The sequence below is a fragment of the Eleutherodactylus coqui genome, chromosome 4 (genome assembly GCF_035609145.1).
Source record: "Eleutherodactylus coqui strain aEleCoq1 chromosome 4, aEleCoq1.hap1, whole genome shotgun sequence".
NCBI classification, from domain to species: domain Eukaryota; kingdom Metazoa; phylum Chordata; class Amphibia; order Anura; family Eleutherodactylidae; genus Eleutherodactylus; species Eleutherodactylus coqui.
In genome coordinates, this window is record NC_089840.1 from 106631511 (window position 1) to 106651128 (window position 19618).

General features: G+C 42.4%; 1 protein-coding gene across 1 annotated transcript in view; it reads right to left on the minus strand.

The window, feature by feature from the left end:
• LOC136625606 (uncharacterized) overlaps positions 1–19618 on the minus strand; it is a 532926-nt gene that overhangs the window by 351703 nt on the left and 161605 nt on the right. Inside the window, exon 7 of the mRNA XM_066599945.1 lies at positions 11382–11469. Within this exon, the coding sequence (XP_066456042.1) occupies positions 11382–11469 (88 nt within the window). The remainder of the gene's footprint in view (positions 1–11381; positions 11470–19618) is intronic.

Genomic DNA, 19618 nt, shown 5'->3' on the forward strand with positions numbered 1-19618 from the left:
TGAGCAGGGAAAACCTCCCTGTCACACCTATACAGATTGCATGTGCCCGATCCATAGGTTGGTACTTGCCCACCACTGCAGAGACCGAACTATGTAAAAATCCAAATTCAACAACTCACGCTTATGTGTTATAAGAAAGTGGGGACTAAGAAAGTGTTGTTATATAGCATTATTACTACTACAAGTGGCATATGTAATAGTGCTTTAAAGTAACCTATAATTATATTTACATGTAAGGTGCATCATCGTAAACAGAACGTTGTGCCCCTTTAAACCTAACCCCCCCCCCCCCCCCCCTTTACAGGCTGACACATTAGATAAAAACCCTTGACAGCTGTCAGTACAGGACATTTGTAATTACACAGAGGCTGAGCTCTAAGGAGAGAACTAATATTTACCATTACCCTCTATGTTTTCCTAAATAAGCTAAAGACCATAAGTGTACAGTCAGGGAGGTTGAACTATCATCTTCATTATTACTGTGTGACAGGAGCCTCTAATCATCAGCAGTAATGTGATAGGAGTTTATGCATCGGCTCATTTGGCTCAATAAATGTGTGGCAGTTACCTAAGAATCTTCTTTTTCTCATTAATGTTTTAGTTACCGTGCTTATCAGTCTGTTCAGTAAGAGAAAACAGCTTCCCTATGCTCTGTCTTTCTGGTGGGCAGGGGCGCAAACATATGAGGGCCCCTGTGCAAGAAAAAAAAAAGAGCACATGGACCCCCTCACGACCACTTGTTTACAACTTACACCTCAAATTTAAAATAAATATTGACTTTACAAAAATATTTTTTGCTGTTATCCCCCCAAACGGTCTTAAATTCCCTGCAATGACAGCCAACAGTTCTGGTGGTCAAGGATAGTGAAGGGGGTAATAAAGTCTCTGGTGCGTTAGTGCTGTGTGGTACATAATTATAACAGATGTGGATTTCAGATCTAGCAATCGCTACACTGTTCACATCTTGCAGTGGTGCTGCAACTCTATTCGTTTGGCGCACATCAATAATTGTATATTAGTGGAAAAGCGTGTTATTGTGTTTCCCTGAAAATAAGTCCTAGTAGCAGCTCATAAAAAAGTCAATAGGACTGCATTGGGTGTGTGAAAAGGGCCTTAAAAACACAATTACTGCATTTTTACATTGGTTTTCTAGGTCAATTGAGTCACTTACCCAACAGGCTCAGTCCAGGCCCTTTCCACTGTTTTCCAGAGCTCTAACCCCATTCCTGCAGTCCTTGGCCACCCACAAAGGATCACTTCCTGGTTATGGGATTCATAAATCCGGCATCCATGACGCGATGGCTGTGATTGGTTCTTCAAGCGCTGCAGCTGAGCCAATTAATGCAGCGCTTAAATAACCAATCACAGCCATCGCATCGTGGAGGCGGGATTTATGAATCCCGTAACCAGGAAGTGATCCTGTGTGGGTGGCCTAGGACTGCGAGAACCGCATTGGGACCCTGGAATGCAGCAGAAAGAACCTGCAGCTTCTTTTGGGGCAAAAATTTATATAAGACACGGTCTTATTTTTAGGGGAAAAAGGTATGTTAATAGTTTAACGCTCTATGGATATAATAATAGTGATTGCTACATCTGTACGTGTACTGAAGGTCTTTTGCTCCTCCATTTGTGACTGCAGAATGATCTGGCACACAGGTAACGCATCACTAGCTATCAGCCAATACATCTCTGTGATAGGCTGACCTGGATGTGTAATCAATGACTGTGTGAGAAGGGAAGGGGGTGATAAAAGCTGGATATTGTTTGAAAGTGGACTCTCCTTTCCCCTTAGGACCCCTGTGCAATCAAAATGGCTGTACAAGTTATATGGCCGCCCCTGCTTGTGTTTATACAACTGCCAGCAAATCAGCATGAGCCTGTGATGAGGCAGTATGCCATACCTTCTAACACTTCTCACTATTTTATATTTGGTAAGCACCATCCAAAAGTGGTGACCGACATATCTGAAGACCACAAATGGACACCTGCTCTAAGCATGAACATTTTGGGCATAAATATGGCTGTCATCCCAATTTCCTCACAGTGGCATTGTTCTAAGTAAATTATCCTCTGATTTGGTCCAGTTTCCGCAGTAAGTGCCAGGGATGGTAATTACCACTATATGGTAATACATACAGAAAACTGTATGGTGACAATTAGGGAATTCTATATCTGTAAGGGGAAAGCTGTTGTGCCCCGTCTGTGAACATCTGTCCCCTTTAGCATTATTAAGTTCATTGCTTTCACAACCTGTTGAGATCACACTAAATTACACCATGTTGGCATTCACATGGGACTATTGGTCTAGACATGAGAACCAACACAATCTGTTTCAAAAGACGACATGAACTCTTTATAGTACACGTAATAGGATGATAGGCTGCTTACAAGAAGAGAAGAAAAATCTCATTGATGAAAGATAATGAAATGAAAATATGCACTGGAAATATATACTGTGCATTAAATGGCAGTAAAACCTGCCCTTATATTTCCCAAATCACTTTTTAAACCATTCCCTGCTTTGGCACAAAAACTGCATCAAGAACTGCAGTTAAATTTGTCCAAAACACACTGGGGCTTATTTTCTATTTAAATTGCAACAGTACTATTTACTATTGGACATGCTTACTATGCATTTTAGACACTTTCGGACACTTTTTTTGATGTGTCCAACAAATCGATGTTCTTTTGTTAAAAAAAAAAGTTCTGAAGTATAGCCGAAATTGAACTAAAAATTGAGAAGAATTGCACCCAAATTTTTGGCACAATTTTGGTATAAACTAAGCCAACTAAGAGGTGATCTAAACAGAATAGACGGTCTTAAAATTCAACAGATTTATTATTCAGCTAAGCTTCTGTGATACAAATTGGTGCATTTTAAGACAGTCTAAGTCAGCACTAACTTTTAAGTCTCGTTTAGATAGAGCGATTATCGTTCAAATGAATGAAATTGAACGATAATCGTTCTGCTTAAACGCAGGTAAACGACTTAACGATGATCGAGAACCGTGAGGATCTCGCTTGTTGTTCACTTTCAGCCTGCATAAAAATCATCTCCAGCTCATGTACTTATCACGCAGTATATACACTGAACCGCTAGTGCTAAAGAACTACACGATTCTCAACGAGAATCGCACAGTTTAACCAGGCTGCATGACAGCGGAGGAGCTGGTAATGATATCACCAGCTCGCTCGCTGAGGAAAAAAAAAACGAGAATCATAAGATTCTCAGTAGAGATGAGCGAGTTTTCTCGCTAAGGCACATTACTCGAGTGAGTAGTGCCTTAGCCGAGTATCTCCCCGCTCGTATCTAAAGATTCGGGGGCTGGCACGGGTGACAGGTGAGTTGCGGCAGGGAGCAGAGGGGAGCGTGGGGGAGAGAGGGAGAGAGAGATCTCCCCCGCCGCTCCCCGCCCCCCACTGGCCCCCGAATCTTTAGAGACGAGTGAGGAGATTCTCGGCTAAGGCACTACTCGCTCGAGTAATGTGCCTTAGAGAGTATACTCGCTCATCTCTAATTCTCAGCCAATGCAAAAGGGCCATTTCGATATTATTGGTAAATAAAGCCAACTGTGTATGAAACCAGTTACTGGGCGAATTAGAAAAAAAGTAACTGACATTTTTAAAAAAATTCGCACACCATGGTGACATGTCAGAGGCTCTCATCAATGAGGGTTTGGGTGCCGCGCCTATATCTGAAAAAAAGGGCAAAAAGGTTCAGTCGAGAGCTGTGTCCATTCAGCTGTGATCGGCTCTCCTCAATAGCTAAAGATGGACGCAAATGTCTAAAAAAAAACCTTCATTTTTCGAGCAGAGCTGATCATAGCTGAAGAAGCACAGAGCTCGGCTTCCGAGTAAGATGGAACGGGTCTTCCTCCTTCCCCCTTTGCAGCATGGTGCTTTGGCAGTCCAAAAGACTAATCATGTTGTATCCGGTGCTGTCCAGTACATAAATGATGCATTTCAATGGAAGAGTGAGGGTGTGGTGCATGGCATGTTGGCCACATATATATAATTCATATCACAGGCACGTGATACATATCTCCAGTAAACATGAGGAAAGATTCCTTTTTCTTATTCTCTTCTCCAAGTAAATATGGGGTGGAGGGGGATGGGAATCATACAAATGGCCAGGTTCATACATGTGTAAGATTACTGCATATTACGCATGTGCTGTACATGATAATTTGCAGGCAAATACATCGCTTAATGCAGTTTCACTCACATTTGCATGTAGGAATTGCGTAATATGCGAGTGCAGAAAAGAATGCTGCATGTTCTATTTTGCCGCGTATTACGCGCCTGAGAGCCCATACGCAATTACATTGCATATGGGTGGCATGTATACGCGCCGTTGCAAAGCAACAGAGAGGGAAATATAAACAAAAAACCCCAGGAAGACTGTGCATGACAGCAGGTGTGAGATACGCTGTCATGTGCAGTACAGCATCGCTGCGATAGGCCGGGTCGCCGGCGACTCCATAGCGGTAAAACGCTGCATGACTCATGCAGCGTTTTATGCATATGGCTGTGTCGTCCCGGCCTTAATGTGTGAACAGGTTTTTGTTTTACTGTGGTACGTGCTGCGCAACAGTAAGGCTTTGTCCACACGTGGCTGATTTCTAGCGGAATGTCCGCAGCAGACAATCCGCGACAGATCAACAGCGGAATGCCTGCCTCCAACCTGCACAATTTCATGCGGGTTTTGAAGCAGGTTTAATCGCGAATTCCTGTGTGAAATTCACCCCCTCATTGACAGGGGTTGAATTCCGCAGCGGACACAGAAACATAATTGACATGTCAAAGATTTGAATTCCGTGACGCAAGTCAATTTCCGCACCGGTTTTGTGCGGGTTATATCCGCAGCTTGTGGACAACATTTACTAAATCTCTGGATTAGCACTAAGTAGCAAAAAATAGTCTAGGTTTCTTTGCCAACTTCATGGCATCTTCTAAGTGAGGCTTTACAAGTAATGCCTCATCCCTGCAACATTTCTTCCCACCTTCCATTGCAGTGGATAACATCTTCCAGGACGATCCTGCTGTAAATGACCAGGATTATTTGACAGCCCCTACCCCTCTTGGACCCAGAATAACAGCAATTTCCTAGCTAGACGCAGCAGCCCCTCCTTCCCATAACAGAGTGATAGTCCATATATCTGCAAATAAATAAATAATGCTGTAATTAACACTGTTACAACTTGTTCTCCCTTAGAGATTAACTCTATTAGCTGCTTCAATTGTGCATGACATATAAATGACATTACTGAAAGGCTTCCTGTCTAGGAGGACACAATCCAAAGTGACACTTCTTGCCACTCCTCATTATGTTGCTCCTGGTCACAGGACTGCAGAAGTGCGATTTCCCTGAGGTCTTTATATGTTTAATTGCTCTAGCAAGGATTAGTTGTTTGTCTGTGTGCTAAAGAGACAGTGATACATTCTGTAATGCCGCCACGGTGCTGAGAACCCAGGATCCACGGGAAGACGCTTTATTAGATTAGATGGGCAGTGGTAGGCGGCTTATATTATGACATCCTTCAAATCCAAAAAATCAACGGGCCTGTAAATTACACTCGTGATACGGCAAACGAAGATCATTCATATAGGCCTCAATAAACGTAAAGCATGGAGCAAGAAGGATGTCGGTATCTAATATATACAAAGTCACAGAAAAACCGGTGTCACATGGGCGTAAGCGCATTGAAGTGGGCAATTAGTGTAATTAGTACGATATGTCTTCATTCCTTGTGCAAATGTGCAGGAAAATATAGCAGGCCGCATATTTTTTGAACTAATAAAATGAGCGCAAAAAATATGCTTATGTGAACGACACCATTGAATTCAATAGGGTCTACTCACTGCGCATTGCACGCACAAATACATTCATCCAAATCTGGCCTCAGGCTGCTTTCACATCTGCGTTAGGGCTCAGTTCGGGGTTTCTATCTCTTTGCTGCATTTTTAGAGGAGAGAAACTGAAATAAAACTGTAATAAAATGGATCCGTTTTTTCCCCCCATTCATATCAATGGGGTTTCGGAAAAAAAAAAAAATGGAAAGCAAACGGAGACTTCAGTTTACTTGCACTCTGTCAGGGGTCTGATGTTTTGGACAGAAAAATAGTGCAGTCCGTAACATTATTTTCCGTCCAAAGGAAAAAAAAACAGGAATCCTGACGGACTGGAAGCAAACGGAAGCCTTTCTGTTTTGTTTTTTTTTTAAACCCAACTGAAATCATTGGGGAAAAACATCATTTTTCCCCATTTTTAGATCAGAGTGGAGAGACGGAAACCTAGAACTGAGCCCTAATGTGTACTCATCTATGATTTTTGGGGGGCATCCTGCATATTTTTAGTTGTCAAAGTAGTAGAGACTGATACAGGAAAAAGACAGAGAAGTGGAGCGCACTACAGCACAAATCCTGGAACTCTTCCCGCATGTCACAATACATGCATATTGTCCTATTAACAAGCTAAAAGACCAACTACTATTCTCGGTGGAGCGCTCCAAACCGGAACCTCCGAAGAGCTCTAACATTATATTGCACTGAACACCCCGACGAGAAAGCGCTCTATTCCACCCCTTCTGAGGAAGGTAAGTGGAGGCATCAGCCTAGAATGTAGTGACACGTGGGAAGAGGACTATTTAGCGCTGAATAAAGTATTACATTTTAATATGGAAATGATCACATCCTGGATGAAGTCATGTGATTATACCACTTCCAGTTAGGACTTCTGGGGTATAGGAGGGAAGATGTATAAATTGCTGTAGATGTGATGCACCTTATGTACTGCCTGAGGAAGGGGGCGCCATTGCTTTTTAAATCCTGGAATATTCATCCCTTCACGACTTGGGTCTTCCTTTAGCAATAGGGGGTGACAACTTGCTCCCCCATGTTTAGCTGTAAGTTCGATTTTATTGCAAATTTTGGAGATATATTTGCAATAATCCTGTTTGTACTCTACCCTCATATTGCTTTTTGTACTATATTCTACCAAGTGCGTTTTAAAAACCCACCGGCTCATTAGAACACATTTTACCGCACCTGTGAGTACAGCTCTGTATTGTATAGAATACAAGAATTTGTCATCAGCATTCTTTAATTGGAAATGTGTTACAATTTTACTTTAAAGGGATTCTGTCATCAGGTTCATGCTGCCTGAACCACGGGCAGTATGAACCCAGGACAGGGATGCCTGCTGCCCCATGTGGTGTTTGAGAATAAATGCACTTTGAAGTTTGACTCAGAGCTGAGCTCCGAGTCATGGGGGCGGACCATGCCGCGTTCTCTCTGCCTGCTGCATGCAGCTCTCTGCACTTGCTTGTGCAGGAAGAGAGCTTTCAGTCGCAGAGAGGCCAGTGTGGCCCACTCGTGTGACTCACAGCTCAGCTCCAAGTCAAACTTTAAACTCTATTTATTTTGAAACGCCACATCCTTTTAACATGTGATATTTACAAGTCTTGATGAGAAGAGCATGATCAAAAAGACTGACATATAACGAACTCTGCAATTAGAGTAAATAGTTGAAAAAATTAATATTGGTCAAACACAAAGAAAACTACAACAGTCATAACAAATCACACAGTGAATCTATGGCGCTACTACAACAGATAGGCGTAAAACTGTGTGAACCTACAGTATGTCGATAGGATACAGGTTACAGGTTCATCATAAATCAACCTTCAAAGCAGATTATAGTTGTCGATAATCAAATGTAATAATAATGAAAGTCAGAATAAGTTCCGTCAACAGCCGGTTTTTTAGATTTTTTTCACATTGCAAAATGTTAAAACATACTAAAAATATGTAAAATTAGCTAAAAGTGGAATGAAAATAAAATTAAAAAAATTCTGGAGTTTACTGGATAGATGTAGATATATACAGTACATTTGTAAGAAATAAGTAAATGAACCCTTTGGAATCACCCAAATTTCTGCATTAATTAAATGTGGTCTGTTTATTATCTAATTTACAACTATACACAAATGCAATCTAGTTAAACTTAACACACAAACCACTGTACTGTTCATGTCTTTTATTGAGCATATTAAGTAAGCACTAAGCATGTATAATACAGGAAGAAAAAAAGTGTGGGTTTCACAGGTGCTTTGCCCATTAAACAAAGGCACACAAATCCTGATTATTGACAAATGTGTTCTTTTCAAGAAACACTGGTTAGTGTGAGCCCTGCCCCAATGCAAACGACTTTCAGAAGACCTCAGATGATGTGCTATAGACACGCATGATACTAGAAACGTCTATAAAAACATTGCTAAAGACCTTGGTGTACAATAATCTACATCCAGACAGATTATCCACAAATGGAGAAATCTCAGGATTGTTGCAATGCTGCCTAGGATTTATGTTCTGTTAAGATCAGTCCAAGAGCACAACAGGCAATCTATAAAGAGGTAAGAAATAATCCAAAAGTAGTAGCAAAAGACGTACATAGGGGACTCTACAAACAGCAAAAAGCTCTATTCATGTGTCCACTATAAGAAAACACTAAGGTATTCATGGAAGGACACCACAAGGAAGACACTGCTGTTCAAAGCAAATTGCCCTAAACTACCTAGATATTCTATAGTCTTAAGAAAATGTTCTATGGACAGATGAGACAAAAAAGGAACTTTTTTAACAAAAATGCAGAACGCATATGTTTGGAGGAAAAAAAAGACTGCACACCAACATCCAAACCTCAACCCAACTGTGAAGCACGTTGGAGGAAGCATCATGATTTGGAGCTATTGTGCGTTGTGATCATTCAGGGAATAATTAAGTCTAAAGTGCATTAAAACATTTTACAAGAGAATGTAAATGCAGCAGTTCAGCTCTTGCACCATTGCTTGAAAAAAGGTCCTTAGAGACTTGTAGCAATGCATGGGTTAAATAACAGATCTTCACTTGAGGCGATGCCCGATTCTCTACTAGATTAAGGTCCCTTTACATGGGCCGACTGTTACCACAGACTATTACTCCTGTGCTTTCACACAGAAGCGATAGTTGTTCAAAAAAATGGAAGATATTTTCCGGCCGGCCATCTCCAATCACTAGAGGTGAACAATTGCCTGTTTTCATGCACTGATAGTCGCTTGGTGTTTAACGCATGTGAGCGATTTCTTGCTCAGAGCCCTGTCGGTGGGCACATGTGCACAGGAGAACTATAAGGCCATTTACACAAGACGATTATAGCTCAAAATTCGTTTAAACATATGGAAATGAGTGATAATCTTTCATGTTTCAGTCAGTATTGAAATCATTGCTGGATCTCAGGCTTCTTGTTGTGCGTTAACGCTCCCCGCTTAGTGCTTCACATATAATGTGAAGTGCCGAGCGAGAAGCCCACGATCCAGCGGTGTTCTCTGTTAAACAACCTTAGCGGTGACATCAGCGCTCATGCAGCCATTTAGACAACTGTTCTCCCGTTTGAATGGGATATGTCCCCCAAATTAGTGGTTTCCAGTGAATATTTGGGAGATAACCTCCAGTTTAGTCTAGTAGGGTGTGCAAGATTCATTTTCCTGCTGCTGCGGACTTCATTTGTTTCCTTACAACGTCACGGATACACCCATTAGCAGGCGTTGCACCCAGCCACACAGATTATCGTCAGCAGAGTTTGAGAAGAGCAATAATTACACAAATGGCCAATATTTAAATATCTTGTCAATTATCACACAATAGTAAAAAAGTGAATTGCTTCAGAAGAGGATAGTAGGCTTTGCAGGCACCCAGAGTAGTGGCACTGTGATGTGACAATGGGCTGTAAGTGACCCCTTCAATCATATATATAATAAATGTAGCATTAATATAACACCAAAAAAATACCTGTGAGCTGACACCCTGACATTGCATTTATAACTTTGATCACTTTCACAACAATAATATGAGTGTCAAAGAAGGTAAGAATAAGATAACTGTGCATTATAAAGACATATTCTTTAATCATTCACAAGAGCTTGTCGACACGTTGCCAACGCAACCAGAGAAAGGACTGTTGAAATGCTCTTCACCATAATGCCATATTGAAAAAAGAATACATTGATTCATCTCGTAGAAATATGCTACATTATAACTAAAACTGCACTCTGACCTTTTTATTCGATACTAGTAATCTTTTCTAGTGAAAATCCTAGTTTTTGGTTGTATTTTTTTTCCTTCCATGATGTTCAACTTCTTGAAGGTGTTTTTTGGATTTACGTTAATTAAGTGTAATTATTTTACAGAGTTATAAAACCTTTGTATTTCAATTCCTCTCATTTTCAGTAGGTTAATTCGCTGTCCATAAATAAGCGCATTCTGCAAACCAATACCTAGTTTTGTTATCATCTGAGACGCCCAGATAGGTCATCAATAGTTGATTGCCTAGGTCTGCAACTTGGGACCCCCACTGACAGCATCGCAAAAACGCAGTGGTAGGATTGGAAGCAGATACTCCGGCCCCGCTGTAGCAGAAGGCGCTTTTAATTGCATTATATCCTATTATGAGGATAAGTCATCAATAGTATTTTCCACATAAAACCATTTAAACTGTTTAAAAATGGCTATATTTCAGATATAGCTTTAATTTTGCTTTCTGGTCAAGAATCATGCTTTTAAAACAAGACCAGAACCATCTCTCTAGCTGCAATACAGCCTAAGATACCACAAGTTCTATTCCAATGGAAGAATGGACTACAATTAGCGACCATAAAAAAGCAAGGTTCTTAGTGCATGATTTGATCAAATCCGTGTATGCCCATCCGCCACGTCAAGGCAAACCTTGATAGTATATCAGCCAGGTACCCAGCTTTTCCATTCATGTACCCGTCCATTAGGGTTCACCTTGATGTGGCAGAAGGGATACATGGATTTGATCAAATTTTGCACTAAGAACCTTGACTTTTTATGCGGTTAATACAAAAAAACATTGTGCATTTGTTTGCAGATATTAAGTGTGTATAGATACTAAAGAACATGTTTGTTACTAAATAGCCAAGCAGTCTTAAAAATATATAAAGTTAAATATAGATAGATTGTAAAGAGGCAAAAACTGTAAAAAATATTTGATGTTTATGGACAAAATTGGTTTAGCCCTTAAGTTATTAATGAAAGACGTGAGAGAAAAAATAGCCAGTCTCGATCAAGCTGATAGGAAGAAGCTAATAACTATGCATTACAACAGGAGTATGTGGAAGAGAATCTCTGCATATGAACACGGCAAACCAACCCAGTACCAAACAGCAAGCCTTATTAAGGTAGTCACTGAGTGGTAGTCAATGGTAGTCACTTTTGATAAACTACTGACAAGAAGAGGCTTGTGTTCTACCACCACACTAGTATTCACAGGCACATACAAAACTGCATGAAAACCACTGTAATAGTTAATTTTAATTACTCACAGTTGATATCGGTCTGTCCTCATCTCTTTTACTACATTCAGATATAAGTTCAGTGTAATGGAGCAGACCCACGCAAGCGCACACCAATCTGGAAAGTAAGGAAAAGTGTTAAACAATCCTAAATTTAATTTTGTAAATTTTCTTTAGATATATACCCCTTAAATGGCAGTTACATACTGTACTGTATACAATCAACATAATGTAAAGTATCCAACATTTCGTAAAACTATAATCAAAAAAGCCAGAGATCACAGAACTGGGATTTACCAAAATTAGAGCTCCAGGACACTCTTAATTAACCCAAAGTAAACAGATAGTTGTGACGAGGTCTTATATAATACTTCTACCGTATGTCAGCATTGACACTAGGAATGCTCCAGGCAGTGTTGGGCTGATGTGCCAAAGCCCACCAGTAAAATTTATTCTGGGGGCCCACTGAAGAGTTACATGCAAATATGATGCTGTACTCTGCCTATCAGTATTTACTGCAGTGGGTGTACAGTACTATGTGCTGTTTTTGTGGGGGCTATACCCCTGTGGATCAGTCGAAGACCCTGGTCCCAGGGTTCATCTTATTGCATATTTTGCACTGTTATCTGGACCCATTTTGACCTGCTGACCTTGTTGAGTTTGCCTAGCACCCTTTAGCATGCCTATGCTCAGCCAATCAGAGGCAGCGCTTCCAGGAGGCGGGGATTTTTCAATCCCCGGCCAGGAGAGATGATGATGAACAGTGCCGGGAACTGGGAAGAAGATGCGGCGGAGCCGGACAGCTCTTCCAAGGTGATGTATTTATTTATCTTTTTTTCCTGCGTCTAAGGCTTATTTTAGGGCTTTTACAGTAGGTTTTCCTACTGTAAAAGTTGCATCGCACTGCCCGAAAACCGCGTCCATAGGGAAACATGGGCTACGAAAAATTACAAATCATGGCTGTATAGAGCATGCCACGATTTTGTAGTCTTGCAATGTCGCAGGCTACAAAGCCTTGCTAGTGTGGAAGAACCCATTGGGCTTTACATACATGCGATGGAATACTGTCGCATAGCGACAAAATCGTGCGGTAAAGTCGTCCGTGTGGATGCGGCCTAAGACCCATTTCACAGGAGCTACAAAATCATTGCTACAAAATGCATGTATGTGAAGCTCATGGTTTCCAATGGGTTCTTTCAGGCTACAAAACATCTTTCATGTGGATAAATCCATAGGAAACCATGCGCTTCACATCCATGCTTTTTTTAGCGATGATTTTGTAACAAGATTTTGTAGCCCGTGTGAAAGAGGCCTAAATTTCATGTCATATTTTTATTATAAGTCAAGATTAATGCCCAGGACCAAACGCCGTAAATTTACTAGGCTTGTTGCTTAAGGGGATAAAAGTAACAATTCAGGATACACGGGAGTTTTTCATCAAAGCAGCGCAGTCAAGCAAGCCTTTATTTGCCCTACTCCTCCTGCAAGCTGCAGCCTGAGACCAGAGTATAGGAAAAGGCTATGTCTTTGGTACACCATGAGAACCAGCAGACTCTCCCTTATTTATCAAGCTTCAAGTGAGACAATTTTAATGATATTCTTATTTCAAAGTCAGAGATCATTTATATTACAACACAGTTGTGCCTCTAGGGAGTGAAACTTGTCACACTGAACTTGCAGTCTGAACTGTGGGCAGCATGTTATGGAGCAGGAGGTGCTGAGCAGATTGCTACATAGTTTTGTGGGAAACCATTTAGTATAACGTGTAATTCATTCACTTACATTTCTACTTACTCTGGGCTCAGGAGTTGAGTGAGTGTTCTTATCTCACAGCAAAACTGGCAGGATCAGCCAGCAGAAAATCTAATGTCTGTGGTCAGCTACTTTAATTTTGACCTGAGAAGTCCCATAATACCTGACCCATTTCATCCAGAATTGCTGGCTTTTATGGCAGGAGATGCAACTTCAGAAAGGTCTAATCAGTTTAGACTGCCTGTTTGGTTGATGATATGTTTGTTTACCCATATTTTTAGCTCCCCGGCTTCAGTTACCAGGATGGATCGCTGTGCACAAATGTTCTCAGTGTGTCACCTTATTCCATCTGTTTTTCCTGCCATCTATCAGTGCAGAACAGTTAGCAGTCAATGAAAACATGCAATCCTCTATTATTTTACTAATTGTGCTCTTCAGAGGAAAACAAAGAGACTTGTCAGTGCAAGCTATCAAAGCGCCATTTACGCTTACTTGTCAACCTTTGGTTAAATTACAAAGTGCGGAATTAACCCAGTGAACATGGTTTGTATTTATTGGTTATCCGTTAGTGAATAATGAAAAAATAAAGTAATAGTGTAAACAATTGAGATTTTACATTGATTGCTGGACTGGATAATGGATTCCTGTCTTTGAGTTATTTGTCATTTAGATTATTAGAAAGATAAAGTATTTATCTTCTATTGTCTTGGTTTGTTATATATCATCAATGTAGCTAGACAGAGATGCAAAGATTATCAAGAACAATGCGAACGCTTCAACACTTTTTTTACTTGTTGGTGATAAATGCTATAATCATTTCTTTCGCTGAAAACATGAAATTTTGTTTGTAAAATGTTTACATTTAGAAGCCTATTGAAAATAAATTTCCAAACGATTTTGAAACATCCATAGAAACAGAACATGTTTGCTTGAAAATAATAGGCATTCCCTAAAACTATCTAACCAACCCATGTCAAAAGATCTGGAGCTTCAAATCGTGGCCCAAAGACTGGACAAGATTTGTTTTCATCACGCTTCCAAAATAAAGGTGATGCTCAAGAATGTTCCAGTTACCGCACCATTGCCCTCACACCTCACACAAGCAATTGTGACAAATGTTGAATGGTAACTGCCGGACATTCAAGCTGGCTTCTGCAAAGGACATGGCACCAGAGACCTGCGCTGGATTATGGAGAAAACCCAGGAGTATCAAAAGAATGTATACATGTGTTTCATCGGCTACAGCAAGGCATTTGATTGTGTCGAACATGACAAACTTTGGCAGTATCTGAAGCAAATGGGCGTCCCAGGACATATTGAACAGCATTCTATCACCAGTCTTTTTAAATAAATCTTGTTATTTGTATAGCGCCAACTTATTACTGTTGGCGCTCAACTTATTACGCAGGTAATTTAAAAAAAAAATGTATTACCCCCCACCAAGCTGGGTACTCATTTTACCGACCTCGGAAGGATGGAAGGCTGAGTCGACCTTGAGCCGGCTATCTGAACCATTCGGGGTTTGAACTTGCAACCTTCAGGTCGTGAGCGAGAGCTTACACTTTGTGCCACACGAGGCTCTGTGTCTCGCACAATCTGTACGCAGAAACTATCATAAGACAATGAAATTTTGACGAATTAGAAATCAGCGTCAAAATTGGTGGCAGAAATTTCAACAACCTCCGATATGCAGATGACACCACCCTGCTTGCGGAAAGTGAAAGGGACCTGGCATACCTTATCCAACGAGTGCAAAAGGAAAGCGAAAGCATGGGACTGTATCTCAACAGCAAGAAAACGGAAGTCATGACCACGGTAAGCAACGGTGCAGTGAACACAAAATTTAACAACAAAGAAGTAAAGACGGCCCAAGATTTCATCTTCCTTGGATCCAAAATCGATTGCAACGGGCAATCTGGACCTGAGATCAAGTGACAGATTATACTTGGTAGGATTGAAATGCAAGGAATGAAAAAGATCTGGAAAAGCAAGGATATTAAGCATTGCAACAAAATCCAGACTGATCAATGCAATCATCTTTCCCATAATGACGTATGGTTGCAAAAGTTGGACGCTCAGGAAAACAGACAGTAGGAAAATTGATTGATCTAACACTACGATTACAATTATCAAGGTAGTGTTATATCGCATCAAACTCAAAATATCACTAGCTTGTAAAATCATCAAACAGCAGCTCTCTTGTTTTGGCCACATGATGCGCGCTAACTCACTGGAAACAGTATTGATGCTTGGCAAAGTCAATGGAAAGAGAAGATTAGGACGACAAAGAACAAGATGGCTAGATACAATGAAGGCCACTACGAACATGTCAATCATAGAATTGAAAGAAGCGGTGAAAAACAGTACAAACTTAGGCTGGCCAGTCTTAAAGGGTAGTGCTAAGATCTAAAGTTAGGGGATAACTTTATAATCATCAGGGGCCATTGGAATCTCTGTTCTCAGGATGGTAGGGGTCCCAATGGTGAAATTCTCACCGATTCTGAAGTTTTTCCCTATTCAGTGTTTTACTGAGATCTAAAATAATTTTAGATCTCAGTAAAACACCTTTAAAATGTGCCAGATGGGGGGGCGTGGCCTGCATATGGCGGAGTGAGACGCGGCTTCAACGAGCTCATGCGGCATTCAGCTACAACAGACACAGGGCACCGGCAAAACTGTCCTGAAGGGACACCAACGCAGCAGCATGATGAGGCGGAGGACCAGGAAGCTGGAGTTGGCGGCGGAGAGAGCAGATAGCGGGGCTATGGAGCAATTCCTTGGCGGTCTATGCCCGGCAGCAGGGGGATCCCAGATGGCGCCTGCTCTTGTGGGTGCACACGTGGAGAGCCCAGCAGAGGTGACAAGCGCTCCCCTGATGGAAGCAGCCGGCTGGGCTCTTACTCCCAGAGGTGTGGCAGGCAAAGAACTGCAGGATCAAGCAGCCCCAGGGACGCTGGGGACAGCTCCCCTGCACCCCCAACGGCTTCCCAGCCTCAGATAAATGAGAGGCAGTCTTAGATCCCTGAGAGGGATTATAGTCACACTTGGGACTTGACACTTTCTCCCTCAGCAGGGACACTTAGCCACATTGCAGAAAACAGCGGGCAAATGGCAGCTTCCTCTGATGGGAAAGAGGAGGCTTGAAAGACCCGCATAATGGCAATCCCTACAACAGACGAGCTGAGTGCTCTTTTCACAAGATTTGAGGCCTCTAATAAACAGGTGCTGGATATGATCTGCAGCAAGGTGAACCAGATAGGCCAGAGGCTCTTACAAGTAGAAGAAGCGCAGGAGGGGACTGCGGCCATTTTGGAGTCTCACAGACAGCCCATTCAGGCACAGGCAGATCAGATCGCAGGTCTCACTATGCACATAGATGACCTGGAGAACAGGAATAGAAGAAATAATTTGCGTATCAGAGGTCTTACCGAGGAGGTTGAGGGGAATCAGCTGGAGCCATTGGCACAAGCCATATTTTCATGTCTATTAGGACGGTCACCTGACCGGCCCACAGAGATGGACAGAATACACTACAGGGACAAAGATGCCATTTTGTGTAGAGCCAGAGAAGTGCCAGATATTCTTGTTAATGAGGGCAAACCAGTCATCATTTTACAGGACTTGGCACATCATACACTTCAACTGCGAAAGGTATTGCGGCCTCTTCTGATAGCACTCAGAGAAGAAGGGATACAGTATAGATGGGGCTTCCCGTTTTCCTCATTGGCTAAAAAAGAGGGCAGATCAGCAGTCTTCCGCACACTGGGAGATCTTCCCAAATTTCTGGGGGTGTTTGATTTGCCAATGATTGCATTACCCGAGTGGCCTGTGCATCCGAATCTACTCACTCCCATACCACAAGATCAGTGGTAAATGGCATAGCCCAGAGAACAGCGAGAGCATTGTAGAAAAAGCAAACAGGCCACCTGCATGTGAACTCTCTGGCCCAGAGGTGTTGTCCGAATTTTCTTTATCGTGATCCCGGACTCTGCTGGTTGTGGGGTGGTGGTTCGGGGAGGTTGGGTTTGGGTTATCTTCTCGCTGTCTCCCCTTTCTCCCGCCAGTTGCCGGGGGGAGGATTCGCTGGGCTGTGTACGGGTTTACTGTTTGTATGTTGAATTTCGCCTGGGGGTCGTCTTCCTATGTGGCTGCGGGAGAGGGAGTTGTCGCTCAATTTTAAGCTTTCGTTTTATGGGTTGCCGGTGCCCGGAGTTCTATAGTTCCATAGTTGGGACCTCTTAGGAGGTCATAATTGTTTGCATAAAAGTTAGCGTGGGTGTGAGTGTGGGCCGTGTTTGGTTCTGTGGTGTGCTCCCACAGTTTCCACGGGGTGATTCGTCATACAAGCAGTGTGGCTTTGAGTGAGTCACTAAAGTTCAAGGCTCACAACAAGAGCAATAACGGCTGCTATATGCCGTTGTATGTTTTTTCTCCTTATTCTTTGTTTTTCTGTCCCTTTCTGTTTTCCAGATGTCCGCAACAAGATTCTTCTTCTGCTAGACCCGGCCTTGCTTTGCCACAGGGATAAAGCAAGAGGGAGCTTTTGCAAGTATGGGAATAAGTGTAGCAGGGGACTAACCAAGCCTCTCAACCCAAAATCTCCACAAATTTATGTTTTCTCCATTCAATTTGGGAAGGGGAGCCTAGTACATTCCAATGCTAAAAAAGTAGATTGCTTCCACTCAAAATATCATAGTTTATATAATCTGGCAGAGGAGAGGGGAGGTGTCGACGAGGAGGAGAATAGGGAAAGAGAGGAATATATGTGTAGGTATGCTCCTGAGGGTATCTCGGATGGGTGCCTACTGGAGGAGGATTTTTCTTTAGAGGAACTTGCTGATGCAATTAAATCTCTTAAAATAGGTAAAAGTCCGGGGCCAGATAACTTCCTCCCTTGCTTCTTAAAATGTGTGGTGAATCAGTAGCCCCTTTGATGTTGGATGCCTTTAACATCATCCCCAGTGACTGTCCATTCCCCTCGCAGCGGTTACAGGCCATTATCACTGTTCTACCTAAACAAGGACCCTCCGGCTTGCAGTAGTTACAGGCCGATTTCTTTTGCCAATATTGATACCAAGATAGTCTCAGGGGTGCTCGCCTTCGGCCTCTCATTCCTTCATTGCCGCATAGGGACCAAGTGGGATTTGTTCCTGGGAGGGAGGCAGAGAACAACACGATCAGAACCTTAGCCATTGTATCGAAGGTGCGCGGAGTTTGGGGGAACCTGTCAGTGGATCCGGAAAAGGTCTTTGATAGGGTGGACTGGGGGTTCCTCGAGGCAATCTTGAGGAAAATTGGCATGGGTACCAGATTCATAAATTGGGTCATGGCCCTTTATCGCGGCCCGACGGCTAGGGTACGTGTTAACGGACAGTTGTCATGTCCGATATAGATCAACAATGGCACTAGGCAGGATTGTCCTCCTTTTCTGAGAGCAAACATCTTTGGGATTGGTCAAACAGAACATAAGGTTGCGCTATATGCGTACAACCTTGTAATATATGTCACCAATCCCAGGAAAACACTCACCTGTATATTACAAGAGTTTGAGGCAGTTGGGAGGTTGTCCAACTATAAAGTCAATTTAAACAAGTCTGAGTTATTAAATGAGACACTATCAGGGGCGGGGGCAGACTTGCTACAGTTGGCGTTCACTTTTTCTTGGAAAGCGGATGGGATTAAATACCTGGGGATGGTGATCACGGAAGATATCGGTAATCTTTTTGAGAGAAATTATAGGCACCTACTAACGACCCTAGAGGCAGATTTGAATAGGTGGAGAAAACCCCCACTGTCCTGGTTTGGGAGAATAAACATGGTTAAAATGAATTCCTTATCTAAGTTTCTTCAGATTAGGAAATCTATAATGAGGTTCATCCAGAGAGGCAGCAGGCCTAGGCAGAACTGGAGATCCCTCACTGGTCCTAAAATGTTGGTAGTGATGGGAGTACGAATTTCTCATTATATTACAAGGCTTCCCTGACAAAGTGTATTCTGGACCTATTTCATAGTAGAGATCATAAGAGGTGGGTAGAAGCGGAACAGGATATGGCACCATTTGGGGGGCTGGGGTGTGTGTGGTTGCTGGGCAGAGAGAGGCATAGGAACTTGGGGATGTCTCGCTTCCTGAATAACTTAATCAGAGCTTGGATCAACTATGCCACTAAAGCGGGGCTTATATCTAGACTAGGTTTCTCACTCCTTTGGTTGGCAATCTAGATGCACCGGCCTTCTTTTGGGGTACACCCTTGACAGATAGGATAGCGGACCTAGTTCCCAGAGTCCGGGACTTGTTGGTGGGTGATAGAATTAAGTCACTGCGGGAGATTGTGAGCGAGGTAGGCACCCCAACTACAGCATGGTTCCAATATCTACAGCTCCGTCATTATGTTCGATCCCTTGGTGACTTGGCGCACCTAGGAAGGCCTTCAACTGCCTTTGAGAGCCTATGTCTTTCGAATCTCAGTGAACCACTGCAGGTCTCTACCTTATACAGATCCATATTGGAGATGGAA